The 23,374-nt window shown below is 36.5% G+C and overlaps 1 protein-coding gene and 1 long non-coding RNA gene across 2 annotated transcripts in view; one reads left to right on the top strand and one right to left on the bottom strand.

The window, feature by feature from the left end:
- Positions 1 to 2,782: 2,782 nt before the first annotated feature.
- On the bottom strand, positions 2,783 to 6,591 carry LOC113181969 (uncharacterized). The gene is made up of 3 exons (XR_003300648.2): positions 6,502 to 6,591; positions 4,756 to 4,888; positions 2,783 to 3,419 (listed from the first exon to the last, which is right to left on the bottom strand). It is a non-coding gene; the product is annotated as an uncharacterized LOC113181969 (long non-coding RNA).
- Positions 6,592 to 6,691: 100 nt separating this feature from the next.
- The window catches only part of Herpud2 (HERPUD family member 2), a 43,883-nt gene continuing 27,200 nt past the window's right edge, over positions 6,692 to 23,374 (top strand). The window contains exons 1-2 of the mRNA XM_026387633.2: positions 6,692 to 7,008; positions 7,209 to 7,626. Of these exons, the coding sequence (XP_026243418.2) occupies positions 7,480 to 7,626 (147 nt within the window). The 5' untranslated portion in view covers positions 6,692 to 7,008; positions 7,209 to 7,479. The remainder of the gene's footprint in view (positions 7,009 to 7,208; positions 7,627 to 23,374) is intronic.

The raw sequence follows: 23,374 nt of genomic DNA, 5'->3' as shown, positions 1-23,374 counted from the left end.
TCCTAACTACTGTTTTGAAACAGGGCTGTTTTGAAAATTCATTAAATGATACATCACTCAAAACACATATTTGGCATTTAAGGCATGCACAGTATGCTTCTTCCCACTTTTTTTTTTTTTTTTTTTTTTTTTAAGGAGATGTGGTCTTTCTATGTTGCTCAGGCTGGTCTTAAGTTTCTGAGTTCAAGTGATTCCCTGGTTTTAGCCTCATGAATAGCTAAAACTCCAGGCATAGCCACTGCATAGGCTCTTCCTTCCATTTTCTATAAGATGGTTTAAATCAAACATCTGGGACCAATTAAGATTTTTAAAGTACAGTGTTGAAATGAACTAGTTTTCATAGAGTTCCACTGTTGGTTTTCATTTTTTTTAAAAAACAATACACTTGATTGAGATTTGATTAGATGCTTTGTGGCACAGCATCTTAAGAAATGAAAAGAATGGAGAAAGTGGAAATGGAAGAAATCAGAAGCCAGATGGCCAACATCACCTCTGAAATCTGCAACTGCAAGATCATCACTTGATTAAAGCCTTTTATCCAAAGACAGCAATCAAACAAACAAATGAAGAAACTCAAATATACCAACACCAAAAGAGCATTTAGCTTCCTGGAAGGTACTCCAAATTTTAGTAAGAAAATTTCACTAACAAACACTTGATTTTCTTTGAATTTTTAAAAGAATCTGGAATCTCATAGAATGAATCAGTATGTGCTTTTATAGCTGTTCTCTTTCTTACCTTGATGATTAAAAGAATTAGAAATAAACACTCCACAAACACTGGAAGTCACATTTTATTATTTATAAGTAATTTTCTTCAAATGTCTCATTTACCTTGTTAACAAAGATAGCTACCCAAATGGGCAGAAATTACCCTGAGTTAATAAAATAGTTTCCATGAATTGCATAGTTAATACTATTTAGGTACATTTATTACTATCACAAATCTTTTTTTGTTGTTGTTGTTCTTAACACTGTAATGGCTTTATTCAAAAACACAGTTGCACAAAAGTATTAACCTCAAAGTTTAAGGAGAGATTCTTAAAGAACTTAACACACTATGTACATACTGCAATACAAAAAGCATTAAAATAGGACCCCAAACTTCTACAAAATATAACCCCTCCCTAACTTATTTGCATGAAAATACCACCCACAAAGCTAAATAAGTTCTTAAAAGTTATCTGGAGGTTCACTATGTGTTGTTTTCAAACCAAAGAACTCTAATTTTGATCACACAATAAGATAATTGATAAGAAAGTCAATATATACATTCCATTTTAAAAATAAATATTTTATAATCTGGGCATAGTATGTAATGAAAATTCTTACAAAAGCAGGGCATATCAATTGTTAAAAATTAGGAGAAAAAAAGTTAATCTTTTGTACTTTCTGATTCCCCTACTAAATTTATTCCAAGCATTTTATTTTAGTCAGTTGTGCAACTGTTTTAGTTTCTCCACAAATAACCTTTAAAATGCCAAGTCATATATTTTAAACTTAAAAAAAAAAACAAGCAGCAGCAGTACTACACTCATAATTTAGATGTGTCCCAGCAGAGAAGAATAGCTTCAATTAGTTTCCTGACACCAACTTTTAAAAACTTTATAAATATTCAAAACAAAGAAAAAATGTTTAGGTAGTCAAGAAGAACAAAGCAATTATCATGAACATGGAGCCTCCATGACAAAAACAGAGAGGTACTTGTCTATTCATTATATTTTATTTAGTAACCATGTAAGTAAGCACATACTCATACTTATCCCAAATATTCTTCTATTTTAATGGACATTCACTTGAAAATAAGTCTTAATTTTAATATTTAATCCCAAATATTTTTCCAACTGCCTACAATATTCCAATTAAATACTAAATCTGGTAATGCTTTAAAACTATAGGAACAACTAAAGGGTCTACCAAGAAAAATTTTTAAAACTGCGCAGGGTTGGTATCCAAATAATTTGGGATGCCAACTTAAAAATTGACTTAAATGTCTCATTAATTATCAACAGGCAATGAACATGATGCTAATTCAAGAACCCTCCCCTGGTCCTTTACTTTCTTCATCCTACTTATATGGTCTTAAGAGTTTTCAGTCAAGAAAGATTTACAATAAGCAGAGCTTGCTGCCTAAAATCCTATCAATAACAATATTTGTATCTCAGAAAATTCTCAGTTTCTTCCATTCTGTTTAAAACCCAGAAAGATCTGAAAAGGTGGTTGAAGTATAAGACTTTTATAAGGTTTTCTGGGTATACAGAAGTTCCCAGCTTTCTTTTGGGATAGAGAAAGGGGAGTCAACAAGAAGGGAAGGTGATCATAAAGAAATTGATGAGAGGAAAACAAATGCATATCTAAAACAAAAATAAACAACCATTGGCATGTCATGATCTGCAGCCTAAAGATCAGATTCACCTGTGTGTCTCACTTAGTATAGGCAATTTTTCCTTCAAAAATAAAATTTTATCAATCACCACAAAATCCATGAATTATATTACTGGTTAGAACCTCCTCCAAATCCACAAACTATATTGCTGAATAGAACCTTTATTATTCTGCTTCTACTTTCCAACTTAAGTCATGTGACAAAAAAAACCACCCGAATATCCTTAGCTATTTTTTAAAAAAGTCAATGCCTTCAAAATAAAGATCCCTGGATCATCTCTAAAAAGAATAATAATCAACTTATTCAAGAGACTACTGTCATTTCATATTATAGATGACTGTAATTTCAATTAATTTATAAATAACTTTAAAATCTTATGAATGAAATGCACCAAACTGTGTAAAAGCAATCATGTTTTAATTATGGACTAAAAATTACTAATACAATGAACTTGAACTTGAATTAGAAAAATTAAGCTTCTAAATATAATTGCTAGAGAATATCTTAATGGAGGGGTGTGTCAATGAAATTTTTTCTCCACATACAATGATCATTAACAGACTAGTGAATCTTAACTGGAATGATAAGGCAAAACTAGTAAAAGCACACTTTTCTATAAAAAGTTATACATTGTCTTATGTTGGGATAGCTATTGTACATAAAAAAACAAAGATGTAATCACTCTATTACACACCCAGAAATGCTGAGGAACCTGGTATTAGAATGATCTAGTCATCTTCTTCCCCCCCCCCCCAGAACTTCTTCTTCCTCTTCTTCCCCATCTTCAACATCATCATCTTCTTCTTCATCCTGAATTTCTTCTTTCATCAAGTAAGAAAGGCCCACTTCTTCTTCTCCCTCTCCCAATTCTGATCCTGCTTCATCTTCATCCTCCTCCTCCTCTTCCTCCTTTTCCTCATATACTTCAGGTGGACCAGCTAAATATTCCTCTTCATCTCCATCATCTTCATCTCCATCCTCATCCCCTTCCTCTTTGGAGTCAGGTGCTTCATTATCCTCCTAATCAAATCCATCTAAGTGGACATTTGTGATCTCACAGTTAAACAAGTCAATAAAATAAGTCTTAATTTTAATAGCAATCGTTCTTTCACATTTCACATTTCCAATCTGCAACATGTACATGATTTTTCTTTTTTGGTCTGGTTACTAGGGACCAAAACATATCAAAATAAAACATAAAAAAGGGCTGGTGATGGGTTCTCTGCCAATGAGCTACATCACCAGCCCTTTTTTATGTTTTATTTTGAGACTGATTGTCCTTGCTAAGTTGTTGAAGCTGGCCTCAAACTTTTGATCCTCCTGCCTCAACCCTCAAGTCGTTGGGATTATAGCTGTATGCCACCATACCTGGCATATTAATTAGTTTATAGCAGTCTCTCACCAACTGTTACTATCTTGTATCCCCTCAATAGTGATTATTTCTATCCCAAATCCCAAGTCAAACACTATCAATATTCTGGGGACCACCCTTTCATACATTGTTATATACACATATATACATATTTTGACAAAAATGGTACATTTATTTTTTTTTATTGTGGCCCATTTCAACAGCATCAGAACATTTTTTAGGTACTTACTCAAGTAGTTATAAAGTTAAAATCATTTTTGTCTGATATTACATGCCCATATATTTCAAATTATTCCACTTTTTATTTTTATTTTTTGTATTAGGGATTGAACCCAGAGGCACTTTACCACTGAGCCATATCCCCAGTCCTTTTTATTTTTTATTTTGTGTCAGTGCCTCACTGAATTGCTTAGGGCCTTGTTTAATTGCTGAGGCTGGCTTTGAATTTGTGATCCTCCTACTTTAGTCTCCTAGGATTATAGGTTTGCACCATAGAGCCTGACATTCATTATAATTTTAATTTTTGTTCACACTAGTGAATCTTTGATGGACTCTGCTTTAAATTGCCTAATATTGTGAAATGCACTTTCTGTCTTAATAATTGTTTTTTATTTATCCATTCATTTATTTATACCACCATATTCTTTATTACTGGAGCAAAGAATTCCTTTTTAAATAATTACTAATGTACATTTCAATAGCAATGTACATTTTCTTGTGCCAAGTCAAGATGGTCACATCATGTTTAAAGGATTCCTGGAAGTCTGAGTCACAAGCATAAGTGACAGGAGCTGTAGGGATGGAAGGATGGTGGTGGTTGAGACTTCTTGGCTTAATAGGAAATTGATATAAAAAGTTTTAGAAAAAACAGTCAAGGGTTTATATGATGACATGATGTTGCCACTAAAGACCTAGCTTCTGCCATGCTTGGCATGCAGACTTTCTATTCTTCTGCTTGTTACTTCACGCATGGTTGCTGCACCTCTAGCATAACATACCTTCAAAAGACAAATGTAGGATAAGGATGAGTTCTGCTCTATGGAGCTTGTCCTAAAAACTTTCCTGGGAACCCCAGTAGTAACTTCAAATTTCATTTCCTTTGCTTGACCTGTGTCATATGGTTGCTCCTAGCTGCAAGGAAATGTGAAAAAGTTCAAAAAAAATTTTTTTTTTTTTTTTTTAATTAACCTAGAATGTTAAGGTTCTGTTTGGGTGACAGGGTAAACAAAGAGCAGAGTTTGCTATAGAAAACCGATCACAGAAAGCTGTGGTCATTCCATGAATGGCAACAAAGGGAATTTCACTTTTATTTCAGAACAGCACTTGGGAGGATACCGCTAAGATAGGTAAAATGTCCTACCATAAAAAACAAGGTGGTGTGTATTGGGGGAGGAGAATGGAAGGGATCCTGCTGCATTAGCTGCTGACTGGAAATTCTTCCACTTGGGCACTAATCCAGGGGTAGTTTGAAGTCCTTTTTGTATTGAGAAAGAAAAAGACCAACTTCCCCAAATTCCCTGTATTATCAGTTTGCATTCTCCTGTAAGTCGAAGTCTGAAGCAGTGAAAATGCACATTAAATAAACTTAAATTTACTGACTCCTAAACCCATGGCGGGCCCCACTGCCGTGTCTCAGATACCCCTTTCCTGATTAGCCGACTGCCGCAGTCTGACTGGGCACAATTCAGGAGCCACTTATCAAAAGAAACAAACTTTATTTTTAAAACTACAAACGCCAAACAAAACAGCTCCTTAGGAAAACCCTCAGAGCCCAACTGCCACCACCGGCTTCCAGAAGCCTCTCCCACACACCAACAACCACCTCCCACAATCCTCCTGCTCTTGAGGCCGATTGGCTAGGTCGCGTGGGCGGAGCCAAAGAAGTCCCCCAATGAGCAGTTCCGTAGTCTGAAGGGCAGGGAAACAGCCCAATGAACATCACCACAGAGGAGCCAATCAGCTAGATGTTGCTGGGGCTGCTGTGAGCCAATCATCAGCTGGCAGTCTGAAGGGCAGGGAAACAGCCCAATGAACATCACCACAGAGGAGCCAATCAGCTAGATGTTGCTGGGGCCACTGTGAGCCAATCATCAGCCGGCAGCTGGGAGTTTGCTGGCAGCTGGAAGTTTTCTGGGGCCCCTTTGGCTGTGGCTCTCAACAGCCGACCCCTCCATGCAAACAATGCAGAATAAACCAGCAATAAGTTGTGGACTCAATCTCTGTTCCTTTATCAAACTACCCTAGTTGCAAGGAAATGTGAAAAAGTTTAATCAACCTCTGTTCCCATATCAAACCTGTAGAACGGAAAAATAATACTATCATCCCTCTTCAAGCCCCATTGTACTGAACACACAGTAGTCGGTATTCGATAAGCACTTGTCAACGTTTGTTAAGAAAACCAAGACGAATTGACGTTTGAGAGACTGCCAAACTCCCTAATTATACCTCGCTTTACATGGATAGTTCATTTCCTTTATCAGCATGCAGTTGGGTAGGCAGGACTGTTCCCTAAATGGAGACTCAGAAAGGTTAGCTAGGTTCCCACAAAGCAGAGTGCTCCTTACACGATGTACCCATGGCCTCCCCTCCTGGCATCGTGCTTTGCAGATAGTCGACATTTAAAAAATTTTGAGCAGTTTGAGTCAGCATTAGGGAGGGTATTAACTTTAGCAGAGACAACCCAAGGGATGAAGAAGCACTTCCTGCACCTCCAGGGTGTGGTCAACAAGATATGCTAACGTCACCTAAATTGGTGTTGGGGGCCAGGTTGCACCAAGAGCCACCGCATTCAGGCCTCAGCCTACGGCGATGCGCAGCTAGGTTCAGGACGTCCAGTTACCCGCAGTGCAAACACCGCGGGAGGCTGCGGGGCTGACCCGGCCTCGCGCAGGGGCGTTCCGCGCGTGACGCACTTCCGTTCTGCGCCTTCCGGCTTAAAGAGGAGCTGGACCCCGTACACAACAACAACAACAAAATCTGCGCGCTCGGGGCCGGCGCTGCGGCCGTCGTCCCGCCCTCCTGCCACCTGCGCCGCCTCCGCCTGAGGGGTCAGTTGGAGAGCCGGGCCGCGCCCTTCGGCCAACTTCTCTGCTACCCGCTCCGCCTCGCGAGACCCGGGGTGGGCCGTGCCGGCCTCCGCGGAGCAGCAGGAAGGGAGCGGCCGCCGCCGAGAACGCCCGCCCCGACTGTGCTGCTGGCCGCCCTGTTGGGCACGGAGGGCGGCGGTGGCGGGCCCCGCTGCCGTGTCTCAGGTACCCCTTTTCCGACTAGCCGCCCTGCGCAGGCCAGCTACTTCCCCAGCCTGCGCGGCGGGGCAGTCGCGTAGGGGCCTTATTGCGTTTCAGGTTGGGGGTCGCTGTAGGGGCGGGGCGGTGACCCTGATGGTCGCGCCCCCACCCTTCCCATCCTGCTTTTTCATCGCTTTCTCTTTCCCCCCCGCCTCCCTCCACAGTCCGGAGCCAGGCGGAGCCCGGACCTGGCGGGGAGAGCTGCACCCACGGCCGGGCACCCAGACCGCGCCGCCGCCGCCGCCACCGCCACCGTCTCTGTCCATCCTTGGTACTGGCAATGGCCTTCGTATCGCCCGATGCACTTGTGACTGAATTGAACACAGAATACTAAGAACTCACTTCCGTCCCCATCCTAGCCGCGCCGGCGGTAAACACTTCGGCTCATTAGGGCTTGTTGCTGCTCCTCTTTGACCGTCCGACTTTGGGGGCACCATGGACCAAAGTGGGATGGAGATTCCTGTGACCCTCATCATTAAAGCACCGAATCAGAAATACAGTGACCAGACTATTAGCTGCTTCTTGAACTGGACCGTGGGGAAACTAAAAACGCATCTATCTAACGTGTACCCTAGCAAACCAGTAAGTGTGCAAAGCCGGGCACAACTGCTCTGACCTGCTGTGTTTTTGCCAAGTACCTTCCTTCTCCTGGTTCATCCCGTCTCTTCTTGAATAGGTCTCTTTAGTTTTGAGGCTGTGGGTGTCTCCTGAGTGTTCAACCATTATTAATATCTTCCTGATGAAGACCAGTTAATTAGTAAGAGGGTGCAGAAATATCAAGAGACATAAAATTGGCAGATATGGAAAGGGACCGTTTTCCGTAGTCAACAGCCTAAAAGGAGAATGACATGCATTCTTTTTTTTTTTTTTTAAAGATAAAGAAGTGCTACAGCCCTTCTATACTAGAATACCATTTTACTCTAAGTACCTCATCCAGAAATTCGTTCATTGTGAAGATAATTTTTTTTCTTGAAAATAAGTATATGATTCCAAAATTATACTTTAAAGCCTGTGTTTCAAGGAGCAAGTTGTATATTAATTTTCTTCCACCAGCACTCCTTTCTCGTTTTTCTCCTGAAGCGGAAGGACACAGAAATCTCTTTAATTTAGAATAGTCCTTCCAACCCTCTGTCCACCTCCCAACCATTTAGTATCTTTTTATTCCTTTCATAGGGAGTTCATATCACCAAGATCAGTGTGACTTTGTTTCCCATTCTGAAGCATATGTGGAGATTGCAAAGATAAATACAGATGGACAGTGTAGATCTATTTGTTTCTAAAGTCGGATTTGAAAGAACCTAATTGGTAGTTAAGAAGTCTTGAAATAGTTAATGAAAGAAGGATAGTCTCATGTAGACTGAGGTTTCCATATTTGTTGTATAAATTTTTCATTCTTGAACAATGTTCATTTACTTAAACTTTTGTTTAAATATGGAAAAGGTGTGGATTTTAGGGTGGGAACTATTTTTGCATCAGACAGATATACACATGGGTTTACTAGAAGGCATTTATGCCTTCTAGTCTTGTTTTACAGCCTAAGTTAGGAAGACACTTAAGATATTTATGAATTAGGACTCTTTCAATGTTGCAGTATTAAGTTTGGTTAGGCTTTTAGATTTCTAGAATAATCAGGGAATTAGGACAATTATTGTGAAAACAGGAGGTTTAGAAAAATAACTCATTGGCATTAGCTGTGTTTGTCAGTATTTTATGATACAAATATTTTTAGCAGAGGGCAAACCCCCCCCTGAGGTATGTTAAGTACTTGGAACAGAATAGCTGGAGCTCTGGTTTATTCAGAACTTTTGTTTAAAAGTTTCACATGGTAACAATTTGTTAAAAAATTTCTGCTTTACAAAAAATTTTCTATTGCATATGATTAATTTTACACATATTTGAAATGAAAAGTAGCTTTTCAGAGTAGTCAGAATTGAAAGTCATAGTGCTGTTCACAACAGCCAAAATATCATTTAATATCATAATATTAATATCATAGCTTAAGTACATTCTTGATTATATATGTACTATGTGAGATCTTCATGTTGTACTGTTAAAGCAAAAGAGACTTGGTCTGCAGTCTGATAGAACAAATTATTACTGTTCTGTAACTTTTTTTTTTTAAAGTATTAGAGAAGGGAATATGAAACCTTTTTACCTTATCTGCCTGGGAGAAACCTGTTTTTGGCAGTTTTCCCCATGTAGTGCTAATCACTAGTGGAGGAGTGTAAGTGCCGTCATTTATTAGCTGCTTGAGGATATCAGTTGCAAAACTTCTTTCTCAACCCTTCTGCCTTTTGTAGACACACAGAGATGCTTTTTGAGGCCTTACCAAATAATATGCATCCTATTCATGACTCAGCCTTGTGGTAAACCTAACTTTTTTATCCTCCAGCAAGTTTTCTCCAAGTAGATTGTAATATCAAGTAATAGACTGTCATTTCCAGGTTAATGAGATTTGGACAGGGGTGCATGTGTTTACTATTACAAATTTCACTAAAAACTGTATGGTTATTATATTTGGCAGGATTATGTTATGATCATTAGAGATTAATTTGAAGTATCACAGTCGTTGAGCAGATCAACAGTTCAGTGGTATCCCATAGCTATGGTAGTCGTCAACGTGGAACTTGAGGTCCTAAAAATTTAGTTTTTGATGTTATTTTCTCAATTAAGCAATAGTGTAGCAGAAATTATGTTTTTTATGTCCACCCACAGTGACAGATTTTCAAGTGCTCTTTGTGGTTTTTAAATTTTATTTATTTATTTAGATAGGGTCTTGCTGTGTTGCCCAGGCTGGTATGCAATTTGTGGGCTCAAGAAGTCCTCCCACTTCAGCCCCCAAGAAGCTGGGACTACAGGCATGTGCCACCACTCTTGGCTGCTGTTTTTCTTTTTTTTTAAATATTTTTATATCTATGGACCTTTATTTTATTCAATTATTTATATGTGGTGCTGAGAATCGAACCCAGTGCCTCACCCATGCTAGGCAAGCGCTCTACCACTGAGCCACAGCCTCAGCCCTGCTGTTTGGTTTTTAAGAGATCATTTCTTATGCCTCTTCCTTAATATCTGCCTGGTGGAGGTAGGTGGACTTGGAAGCAGGGGTTCCAGTGCCTTGTAGGAGTAGGAGTTCCCCCAGTAAGAAGGAGAAAAGTTGATGGCTTTGGTTGATACCACTCTATTTGGATCTGATGGGCCTTGGTTCCTGTGGCAGTGGCTTCTGGGAAAGTAAATGGAATCTGCTGGGGAAGGAGGAAGAATAGAGATTTGAAGTTGTCTTTTTTAGGATTCCTGTAAGGATAGGTCACATGTTTACATGCTGTATGGTCAGATATTGATTTGACTTAATCATAGGTGAATATTTAATCTCCACATGAATATTTAAAATTCAACTCCCCCTCCCCCTGTAAACTTACCATACATGTACCCTGCTCCTCAAAAACACATTTCTTGAGCTTCATTTATTTATTTAACTAGGATTTTATTGACTTGGCATTCAAATATCTATACAGTGTGAAGATGATCATGACTGTCCTTTGTTCTTATGAAGCTCAGGTCTAGTGGGGGATACAGACATATAAATAAGTAACTATACCACTATGGTGATTAGTGTTATATAGGAGGGGTGTAATGTGTTGTAGGAGCACAGGAAGGGAATGGTTAGCTTTTGTGTTGGAGGTGTTAAGAGAATGTAGCTGTTCACAGGGTTCACAGGGACATTTATATTTTTCTTAAAGAGTTGATAGCAGTTTTAAGGAAGGAGAGAAGTCAGAGTCTAATAATTTCCTTTTTTAAGTATTCTTTCATAGTTAATGTTGAATTGATGACTAGATGCTTTCTATTACTTTATCACATAGTAATACAGTCCTTAGTAAAAAGATGATAGATCTTTAGTGGGCTATGGAGGGGAAGGTACTTTCTAGGTAAGAATTCAGGAAGTTGCCATATTTATGAAAATATTTCCAAATCATTAAAATCTTCAGGTGTGGAATTGAGCTCTTTTGCAGTTTAGTTAACTTTGAATGGTATTGATAATTGGTTTAAGCTTTAGTTAGGAACTGGAAAGTGTATCAGTTCATATTGATGAGAGTATGAATAGTTAGTTGTGGATCCTATTCTAATATGACTTTTTTTTTTTAACTTGATGACTTTAGTTTTTTTAGGTCCTGAAATTGGACTGTAGTGTGAAATCTGAAATTTAGGTAATTGCTACTAGATGGTGAAGATACTTGTCAAGAAAGGCCACTTTCACTTGAGTTTGGGACCTTGATCTGAGTTTAGACTTAATAATCAGAGAAGTAGATACCTAAATGGTTGAACTTAATGTTGTTCAGTTAGAATGGACTAAGAAAACTTAAAAAATACAAATTTCTAAGTTCAATTATTTACTTTTTTCTTTATCTCTTTTTACTATCTGTTTTTATAGGCAAACTGTAACTAAGATGGACCTGACTCACCTTAAACTCAGTGTTAAAGGCAAAACCTTTTTTTGCGCTTGCATTCCCTGTTTCCCATTTTCCAGTTCTGTGATCAAAGTGCTTCTTGATTGTCTCCTCTCTGGGTACATTCCCTCTGTCTTTGCTGTTCTTGCTGTTACACTAAAGCAGTGACTTTGAATATTTAGGTCTTTTAGCTTTGCTGATGAACCGATCTGGTCTGTGCTACTTTTTCAAATTTTTCTTTTATTCTGAGATTCTGTTAGAATTAAAGCAAGACTAGAACAGGCATATAGGTTCTATTCTGAGAATATATTCTGGGTCTATAATAACATTCCATAACCAAAGTGCCTACAATCCAGAAGGAAGTCTTCCATTCATTTTCAGAGGAAGTAGCTTGTATTATATATCATTTGAAATTTGTATCTGTTATTTTTATAATTCCCTATTACCTTACATAAGTAATTTTAAATATCGGTCAGCGTAACTACTTCAGAACTCTTGATTTCAAGGGGCTATAATAATCCATACACATAGATATAAGACTGTTGTCTTATAAATGTCACCGCAATATAGTTCAAATTTTTAAAACCATTTGTGAACAAAAGTGCTATCAAATTGAATGTGAAGGATGATGAGAAATAGACTTAAGTTGAAAACTTTAATGACTGCTGACTAAAATTTCAGTCATTTAAAGCCTTTTTCTAATATCTTTTTGGAAAAATAGAAGGACTCGGAAGGTAATGTTTGTTTTAATCGTGCATTAATGCTTTTTTAAAAAAGATTTTTTAAGAATTTGTAGTTTAAGTTTCCCTTCTTTACATCCTACTGATTTGTCTATAATCCTTTTATTGTCTATTATCCTTTTTTTCAGCTGCTCTGATTTTTAGACTACCATTTGCTAAATAGTTACTATTGTGTAATTCTACTTGCTATGCTTCATCACATTTATTTCTTATAGACACCTTATGGCATAAGATTTATAGATGAGAAAACTTAAGTTTGGTGATTTTTTTTGCCTAAGGTCATAGAACTCTCAATAGAATTGGAATTTGAGTCCAGATTGGTTTGACCTAGGCCCTGAACCATTTTATTCACATTAGATATGAGGACTGTAGAGTAGATGAAGAAAGGCATTTAGGGTCTTGGCCATGTCAGTTATATCTGTAAACTAAAAAGAACCAATTCCACTATAAAAAAGGCAGATTTGGATGGTTTGTTGTCTAATGGCTGTGTTGAATGAGTAACGTAGCCTTGCTATTATGCTAACACTTAGCAGTCTAGTATGTAGTTATTTATGTTTATCCTGATAAATTTATAGGGAAGCTGTGGGAATATAGTCTTAACTCTGCAAACTACATTGTTGTGGCCTATCTTTTCATAGTTTCTATGTTTGGGTATTCTCTATTGTACATACATCTGATATGTGAATGGCCAGTGAATGGAAACTGCTAAGCAGGAAATATCCCTTTGGAACTCTAGAATATTACTCTTTTTTGTGGGGTGGGGGTGGGTACTGGGGATTGAACTCAGGGGCACTAGACCACTGAGCCACATCCCCAGCCCTAGAGTTGCTTAGCCGCTCACCATTGTTGAGACTGGCTTTGAACTCATGATCTTCCTGCCTCAGCCTCCTGAGCTTCTGGCATTATAGATATGTGCCACTGCACCTGGCTCAGAATATTTTGTTTAGTCTTGTACCATTTGTTGCTGCAACGACTGGGCAAGGCTGTTTGGGTAACCATGCTTGCATTCATAGTGTTTCTGAATTTCCTGGGGCTTTAGATTGGGTGAATTTAATTGTAAATGGAAGGGAGATGTATTCCAGTACAAATTCACACAATTTATTTTCCACAGAAATTTTGTGCATTTCCTTGTACTTAGTGCTTTAAAGCTGTTTGACACTTTTGACTGAACTATATGTAAATACTGAAATGTTAAAAGTTATTACTTTCAAAGGATTTGAATTTTAGTTATTTAAATTATTTTGTTAGGTAAAGATTACTCTTACTGATCGAGTACAGACTAGATATTTTAAATTTTAAAAATTAAGATTTTAAAATTTCCAGGTGGATGGGCTGGGGATGTGGCTCAAGTGGTAGCGCACTCCCCTAGCATGCGTGAGGCACTGGGTTTGATTCTTAGCACCACATAAAAAAAATAAAGATATTGTGTCCACCTAAAACAAAACAAAAAAATATTAAAAAAAATTTCCAGGTGGAATTTGATTATACTAAAGTCAAATGTAGTAGGAATGTGATTTTTAAGGCATACATAATTATGACATACATTTAATCTTTCACATAAAAAATTTAATCTTCTAATACTGTGAATTTTTTGAAATATAAAAATATTGTTTGTTTTGTAAACTCAGCTCTCAGATTTTTGTATTAAGTGTATTTGAGTTGGATAATATTTTAAAATTTAAAAAATTTTGTATTGATGCATTATAATTATAAATAATAGTGGGATTCATTATTTTCATTTTTTTTAAAAATATTTTTTAATTGTTGATGTACTTTATTTTTTATTTATTTTTATGTGGTGCTGAGGATCAAACCCAGTGCTTCACATATGCGAGGCAGGTGCTCGCCACTGAGCCACAACCCCAGCTCCTTCATTTGTTTTTGATGTCTAGTTAGACATTAGTATATCTATTAATATGTAAGTATATATATTAATGGTATAGTTATGTAAATGTTTCAAAAAGAAAAAATATTCATATTTGGACTTATTTTTGAATAATATACGAGTAGGTGAGCTTTCCTTGCTTTGTTATTTTGCAATATCTGTTAGGTGAGTACTAGAACTTTTTTGACCCACTGTTTATTAAGGTTAAGCAGTCATTTATTTTGAATGGAACATTTCTGTGTCTGGGCTACTCAGAGTACCATTAGGATGTTTCCATCTTGATCTTGTTTGGCTGACTCTGCTCTACCATATATGACCAGGTTTTGTCTAAGGTAGGATAGTGGATGTGATAAAAGGTGTGTATCTAATAGGAGTTGCTATTTGTTATAGGAGTGAGTGCTGGGAAGAATAGTGGTGGTGTTAACAGAAAAAGTTTTAATTATGTTACTTTGTGGAGCCAGTAGTTTTATCAGTAGAATCTTTTAATTGAAAATTTAGTTAGTACTTTTTGATTTGCTAATCCTGAGTTTCCTGGATTCTTATAAAAGGTATGCCCATATATATATATTTTTTTAATTCAGAGAAAAATGATCTTTATCATGTTAAGCTACTGAGATCTTGGGGTTTATTATAACAGCCAGCATCACTTATGCAAACTAATAAAGAAAAGGATTTTTTTTTTCATGAGTGGTTCATTAAATTTATGGATAGCATTTTCTTTATTTCTTTTTATTTATTTATTTTTAAAATACACAACAGCAGTGGAGAGCATTACAATTCTTATTACACATATAGGGCACAATTTTTCATATCTCTCTATATAAAGTATGTTCACCACGTCAATTTATGCCTTTATACATGTACTTTGTTGCTAATTTTTTGCATTACAATTCTTAATACACATACATACCACAATTTTTCGTATCTTTGTATATAAAACATGTTGATACTCAATTCAGGTCTTCATACATGTACTTTGTATAATTATGTCCATCACATTCCACCATCCTTGCTAATCTCCTGCCCCCTCTCTTTCCCTCCCACCCCTCTTCCCTATCTAGAATTCATATTCCTCCCATGCTCTCCCTCCCTATCCCACTATGAGTCAACCTCCTTATATCAGAGAAAACATTCAGCATTTGTTTTTTGGGGATTGGCTGGCTTCACTTAGCATTATCTTCTCCAAGGCCATCCATTTACCTGCAAATGCCATGATTTTGTTCTTTTTTAATGCTGAGTAAAATTCTGATGTGTATATATGCCACATTTTTTCATCCATTCAAAGGACATCTAGGTTGGCTCCACAGTTTAGCTATTGTGAATTCTGCGATAAACATTGATGTGGCTGTGTCCCTGTAGTATGCTGTTTTTAAGTCCTTTGGGTATAGTCCGAGGAGAGGAATAGCTGGGTCAAATGGTAGTTCCATTCCCATATTTCCAAGGAATCTCCATATTGTTTTTCAAATTGGCTGCACCAAATTTGCAGTCCCACCAGCAATGTATGAGTGTACCTTTTCCCCCATATCCTTGCCAACACTTATTGTTGTTTGTCTTCATAATAGCTGCCATTCTGACTGGAGTGAGATGATATATCTTAGAGTAGTTTTGATTTGCATTTCTCTGATTGCTAGAGATGATGAGTATTTTTTGATATATTTGTTGATTGATTGTATATCCTCTTCTGAGAAGTGTCTCTTCAGGTCCTTGGCCCATTTGTTAATTGGGTTATTTGTTTTTCAGTGCTTAGCTTTTTGAGTTCTTTATTTACCCTAGAGATTAGTGCTTTATCTGATGTGTAAGGGGTAAAAGTTTGCTCCCACGATGTAGGCTCACAGATTGTTTCTTTTGCTGAGAAGAAATTTTTTAGTTGATTCCATCCCATTTATTGATTCTTGGTTTTAATTCTTGCATTGTAAGAATCTTATTAAGGAAGTTGGGGCCTAATCCCACATGTTGAAGATTAGGGCCTACTTTTTCTTCTATTAGATGAAGAGTCATTGGTTTAATTCCTAGGTCCTTGATCCATTTTGAGTTAAGTTCTGTGCATGGTGAGAGATAGGAGTTTAATTTCATTTTGTTGCATATGGATTTCCAGTTTTCCCAGCACCATTTGTTGAAGATGCTGTCTTTCCTCCAGTGCATGTTTTTGGCACCTTTGTCTAATATAAGATAATTGTAATTTTGTGAGTTAGTCTCTGTATCCTCTATTCTGTACCATTGGTAAGAAAGAGATTTTTCAATCAAGGAAAAAGTGTTATAAGAAAGTTTGTAGAAATAAAGTCATATCAGTTTTGCAAGTTGAATTGAAAAACTTTTCCACATTTTTATTGGTGGGTGCATTAGTTATACATTTTGATGTGATTTGTTGTTACATATTTGTACATGCACACCATATAACAATATAATTTAAAGTTAGATTTAATTTTGATTGAGATCTCAAAATCTGTACCTTGCTTAATGCTATAGCTTATAATAACAAAATAACTGGTTGAAAGTTCAGTTAACTGTCATTTGTTATGTCTGACATGTATTTTACCTGATATTTACATTTAATTAAACTGAAGAGGCAATATTTTTAGTGACAGAAAAATTTTCAAGTCTAATTTATTGCCTAATTTAGGCACATAAAGAACTTATTTTTTTCTGTTTTCAGTCATAGTAAAATGAAAGAATTTCTTTTCCTTTTATAACTTCAGATAATCTGAAGGCATTTGAATATGCAGATGAGATTAACAATATTTTTCTTACTGAGTTATAATTTACATACTATAAAATTTGCTCTCTCAAGGTACAAACATAATGGTTTTTACTATTTTCAGTAAAAGGGATAGGGACCTTTTTGTTCTTGACATTTATGTTCCACTTAGGGGTACATATGTGAGCGCAATTACAGAATGTGATTTGTTATAAAGGAAATAAGCAGAGTGTGCAAAAGGGAATAAGTACTGTACTAAGTTTGTAAGTCAGGGAGACCTGGTTGAGGACATTGTTAAAGCTAACATCTAAAAGATGATTAAGACCCAGTTATATAGGAGCTAGAAGAGAGTAGTGCAGGAAGGGTGTGTGAGTTGGGAAAGAACTTGGGGATCTAAGTGAATGCCAGTTTTCTTCTCTAGTAAGGAGGAAAGAATACTATCATAAGAGGTTGGAGAGAGACAGAAGCCAGGTCTGGCCATAGTTAGGAAATTAGAATTAAATTCAGTATAGTGGTGATCCATCAGAGAGTGACAGGAATGATTTTTGTTCTTAAAAGATCACACCAAGGGGCTGGGGATGTGGCTCAAGCGGTAGCGTGCTCGCCTGGCATGCGTGCGGCCCGGGGTCGATCCTCAGCACCACATACAAACAAAGTTGTTGTGTCCGCCGATAACTAAAAAATAAATATTAAAAAATTCTCTCTCTCTCTCTCTCTCTCTCTCTCCCTCCCTCCCCCTCCCTCCCTCCCTCCCTCCCTCCCTCCCTCCCTCCTCTCTCCCTCCCTCCTCTCTCACTCTATCTAAAAAAAAAAAAAAAAAAAAAAAAAAAAAGATCACACCAACTACTGACTTTAGAATGGAGGCAAGGAAATCAATTAAGAAGCTATTGCAGAAGCTCAGGGTAAGTAAGTAATAATGTTTTAGATTAGGAGATGGTGATGGAAGAATGTAGATATATCTGTGAAGGACTTGTAGATATGATCTGTAGGATTTACTTCCAGCCAGATATGGGAGGCAAGATAAAAGAAAGAAGAATGGAGAATTATGCTTAGGTATTCTGCTTAAACAACTGATGGCAAGTTGTTTTAGGATAGGGAAGAAACGAGGAAAGTTTTGAGAATTGAGATCCATTGTAGATGTTTTGGCTTTGGGTTGCCTGTTAAGACATCTGAAGGTGTCATGTGTTGTTGCAGTTGGATATGAGTTTGGGTCTGAGAGGGAGAGAGAGGACTTGGATAGAGAGACAAATTTGTAAAACATATGAAGAAATCTAGCTTTTAGAATTGGATGGAGACTTTAGCGAAGGACTCTGTAAGGGCAAAGAAGAGTCATTTGAAGAAGTGTATAAATGCTTCATATGAAGAAATCTAGCTTTTAGAATTGGATGGAGACTTTAGCGAAGGACTCTGTAAGGGCAAAGAAGAGTCATTTGAAGAAGTATATAAATGCTTCATAATGTTTTTTCTGTGCCTTGATCCTTCTTCCAGAGGTGCCAGTGGGGAAAGCTGGGGTGTCTTTTCTTCTTGCAAATGTCAGGATCTTTTGCGGGGTGCTATTGAGTCTTTCCCTTGTCCTGGGACCTAGCCATTGCCCAGCCTTTCTGTTCAGTAGGTATAGGCTTTAAGAAGAATTTGGGGATAAGGGATTACCACTCTTTCTCTGGGTACTAGTAATACTAATTCAGTCAACTATATTTTGGGTCAAATAAGATTTGTGTTAGCTCCTAAAATTTAATTGTTTGTATATGTTTTAAAACTGGGACCCACAGTTTTCAAACTAGGAGTACTCAAAATCTTTGATAGTCTGGATGATCACTTTATAGCTATCAAGAGATTCTATGTTTTTAGCTAAATAATCTTCCTAAGTATGTTTAACTGGATTGTAGATTTTTTTTTTTTTTTTGTACCAGGGATTGAACTCAGGTATGCTTAACCACTGAACAACATCCACAGCTCTTTAATTGCTGAGGCTGGCCTTGAACTTGTGATCCTCTTGCTTCAGCCTCCCAAGCTGTTCATATTATAGACCTGTGCTACTGTGTCCGGCAATTGTAGATTTTTCAAGCTTGGGCTTTTGGTGTCTGTAAAGTCTCTGAGTTTTTGTTTCTGGAACCAATTGGTCTAAAACCTATCTACTAGTGAATTATGAAAGTAAACTTTTAAAATTAGATAGCCAGTATACTTAATATATGTATTTTTATCCAGTGATTACAAATATAAATTTTTCTAGCATTTTTGTTTCTTATTTGGAAATGACACTTTTGATAAAGCATCTTATGAATGGTAGCTTAATAGGAAAATGGAGATTATCCATATAGAAAGCAGATAATATATAGATCATTTACATTTACAAGTAGTTGGTAAACTGCATTTTTCAATAAAAATCTGAAGCAAACTGACTCATGTTTTGGACATGAATTTCTTTTAATAAACTTTAAAGTTTTTCTCTGTGTAGAGAAGATAAAATGAATTAAGACTTCCTTTTGTTATTTACAAATGTCATTTTATTTTTTTAAAGAGAGAGAGAATTTTTTAATATTTATTTTTCAATTTTCAGTGGACACAACATCTTTATTTTTATGTGGTACTGAGGATCGAACCCAGTGCCCCGTGCATGCCAGGCGAGTGCGTTACCACTTGAGCCACATCCCCAGCCCACAAATGTCATTTTAATATGAGACTTGGAAGTTGTTCTAATATTGATTGGAACTGTCCTTTTTAATTAATAAAAGATAACTGTTGTAGTTTTAAACCTATTTTTGTGGTGTCTTAATCATGTTCTTAGGCATAATGAACATATGCAGTCTGATGTTACACATAACTTTTCAATACTTTCACATAATCACATTGGATATTGATAAAACTGCAAAATGCATATACTAGAACTTAGTACCTAATGTTCATTGAATGCTCACTAGGCATTGTGCTCTAAGAGGTTGATGTGCATTTTATTGTTAATGAAAATTTAATTCTGTGAGTTAGATATTATTATTGTCCTCACTTTATAGATGAGGAGAAAAGGAGAGGAGGATAGTAAGAAATAGTAAATATATACAACTAAATATATATAATATATACAAGGAGTTTTGCATGAAAGGAAAGGAAAGAAATAGAACAATAGTTGGAAGGAAAGTGGCATCAAGAGAGGGTCTGGAATTCTGTTTTATTCTTCTTTGGTGTTGAGAGTATTTTTAACATGGAAGTTAAGTATAGTGTACAACCTTTTATGTAAGAAAGGAGGAGAAATAGAAGAATGTGTGTCCAGGTTTGTTATATCGTTAAAAAGAAATAATGGAAAGTAATCTAAAATTATAAGGGGTATAGGGGACAAATTAAATTTCTCTGTACCTTTTTCTAAAGTTTTAACGTTATTCCCATGTATGTCATATACAATTTTTTTAAAAAACCCAATTAAATAGAAAATCATTCCTAAGAAGTAATTTAAGAACTTAACAATATGATGATGGTCAAAGCAGTGAGAAGAATTATTTCAACTTACTTTGAAATGCAATATTTTGGTTGCATATTTCTAGTGGCATATATCTGAAGGATAGAAAAATGCTACAAGAAATCTTAGATTTCATATAATACTGACAGTAACCAATCCTTTATTGTGGGCTTATATATGGTAGGAGAAAACAAGTACATTTGCCAATGGCACATTTTTTAATGTCATTAGCAAGCAAGATTTTCAAGAAGATAAAATAAGAAAAAATGTTTAATTTAAATGGAAAATAAAAATATGAACTCAGGATTTAAGTTTCTCTTTCTAAAAAATACTTTTTTAGCTTTGCTCATTGAAGAATCCCAGAAGTGATGACAAGTAAAAATAAGCACTTGTTATCTCTCAGATTTTGGTCTTCAGATATCATTTCCTGTTAAAAGGAATCAAAGCTCCTGGAGCAATGACTGATTCCAGGTCTGTAAGTACAGAGGATGAACCTAGGATTTTGTATCTGAAAAAAGGAAGCTATTAGAATAGACTCAGGTCATGCCATACTAGAACCAACTTGAAGAATCTTCTGGCCAAAGATGGAACAAGTTGAGTATAAAAGGGGGGGGGGGAGATATCTTTATATTGAAAAACATACAATTCTGCAAGCTTATAATGATACTAAAAAAAAAAAAAGCTCATTGGTCACTGTAGAGGTGGTTTGCACAGTCACCTTGAAAAGTGATAAAGGGAAAGAATCCTTTGTACATCTTTGCTGCTTATATGGATTGGGTAACTGAATAGTTTATAGGTAAAGTTCTTTCAGAAGAATTGTATCTAATAAATACAGAAGGACTTATAGGGTTTAAAAAAAACAGTTCTCTACCCTAATGAAATAATAGAAATAATAGGCAAGTGAATGTAGGTAATCAATAAGGTTAATGGGATCTTTATAAGGGATGGATTAGGCTGACAGTATCTGAACTGATTGATCACAGCTTTATTAAAAGTAGATCATCTAATCCAAATGTGCTGATAATGATGTAATGCAGGAAGCACATAGCACTGTTATATAAAGTACTCTTGTCCAAGAAAAAGGAATCTGAATATAATCAACCCTGTACAGCTAACCACCACAGTGTATCAGGAGGATATAGTCAGCCAGAACAGATTGGGAAATTCACTAAGACAGATTTCATGATTCCTTCAACAAATAACATGGGAAAAATGAAAAGGAAATAGAACTGTTAAAAAATTAAAAGAAATTATAACAATCCAAACCTGTGTGTGAACCTCGTTTGAATTCTGATTCAGATAAACCATCTCTAAAAAATATTTTTGAGTAGGTGGGAAAGATTGAGCTGTATTGTATTACATAATAAGGATTTGTTGTTGTTGTTGAATGTGGTAACATTGTAGTTATTTTAAGAAAATGGGTTACAGATACTAAATCTTTACAGGTAGAAAGAGATGATATGTGTTGTTTGCTTTAAAATACTTTGGGTGGAGGAGAGAGAAAGGGGAAATGGAATAGATAAAATAAGAATAGAAGAATAGAAGAATGTTTGTAGTGGTTGAAGCTGAGTATTCTGTGAGTTTTGAAGATGCTACCTGGGGGTTCATTTTATTTCCTCCACTTTGTGTATGTTTGAGAATTTTTATAGTAAGGTACAAAAACTCATAAAAAAAGACAGGTGTCCTTTATGCAGAATAATGATATGACATAGAAGTATCTGTTGATAACTTCTTTAAGTTCCAGTGTAATTTCTGGAGTTCTAGGGTGCAGGCCCTGGCTCTGGGGATCTCAATAGACCAATCGTGGCTACCTGTCCCAATATGCCAATCAAAGAGATGAACAGTGGTAAAGGGCACTAACAGCTTTAATCAGTGTGACCACACAGGGAAGATTAGATTAGGAATTCATTGATCAACAATCTTTCAACAATTCTTTCAGGGGCTGACAGAAAATGTGAGGTTTTATAATAAAAGAAAAAGTTGGGGACTTAGGTGGGTGGGGTGTTTGCATAGCTGGCAGGCCATCTTGGTAAGGCCGTGGTCTGGTTGATCATTATTTCAGAACTAGTTCTGTGAAACTCTGGGAAGGCTATCATCACCTGAAGGGGGACAATTTAATTCCTAGGTGAGATGATTCCTTCTGTGTAGGTGGGAAGCCTTCCTTCAGTCATGGGGTGCTTCTGTCATGGGGATGAAATGCCTCATAGGAATAGGGTGTTTCTGTCATGGGATAATTGTTCCTGCTTAGAGGGGCAGTCTTATCATGGGATGATCTGTTCTGGGAGGCTTGCCATTGCTTGGGGACAATTTTATTTCCCTATCATAGAGATACTTATCAATCAGACCTCTGGTCCTGGAATCTAAGATATCTGCAGAAGAAAGAGGCTCTGGGGGCTGGAGTTGTAGCTCAGTGGTGGAGTGCTTGCCTAGCACATGTGAGGCACTGGGTTCGATCCTCAGCACCATATATAAAAACAAATAAAATAAAGTTATTGTGTCCATTTACAACTAAAATTTTTTTAAATAAAAAATGTGGCTCAGAAGGAAAACAAATTAAAAGAGGTAAATGGAATTAGAAAGGGATAAAATGAAGTTGGTTAGGTCTGTGACTTGGCTGTCATTCAATAATCATGTTATAGAAATTTATAAAGAATTAGATAATTCATTTTTGCCAGGAGTTTACATCATTCATTATCTACTTAGCTTTTAAGTTACTTATATGTAATTTACACTTCACTGATGGTAAGGGTATGGGGGAAAAACAAAAAAATAAATTCAGTTTCTCCTACCATCCACAATACAGATACTTCTGTGACCTCGGCTGAAAAAAATGTGAGAATTTCTCCCTACCAGCAAGCAAGCAACTCTGCAGATAATTCTCCAGGAGACAGTAGCCTGGTGTCCTCTAATTCAGTTGAGTTCTGACACTATCTGGAGATGGGCTCAGTCCTTCTCCCCACTATAGAGTCTTAGTATGAGAACAATTTGTATTTCTGACCAACCTGCTATAAATGAGATTTCTTTAGACTCCCTTTTTGGTTTGGTTAATTTTCTAGAGCAGGTCACAGAACCCAAGAGAAACATTGACTTATGTTTACTTATATACTCTAAAGGATATTA

The sequence above is a fragment of the Urocitellus parryii genome, chromosome 3 (genome assembly GCF_045843805.1).
Source record: "Urocitellus parryii isolate mUroPar1 chromosome 3, mUroPar1.hap1, whole genome shotgun sequence".
In the NCBI taxonomy this organism is placed as follows: domain Eukaryota; kingdom Metazoa; phylum Chordata; class Mammalia; order Rodentia; family Sciuridae; genus Urocitellus; species Urocitellus parryii.
The sequence above is the reverse complement of the archived record's forward strand: the minus strand, read 5'-3'. Positions and strand labels throughout refer to the sequence as shown.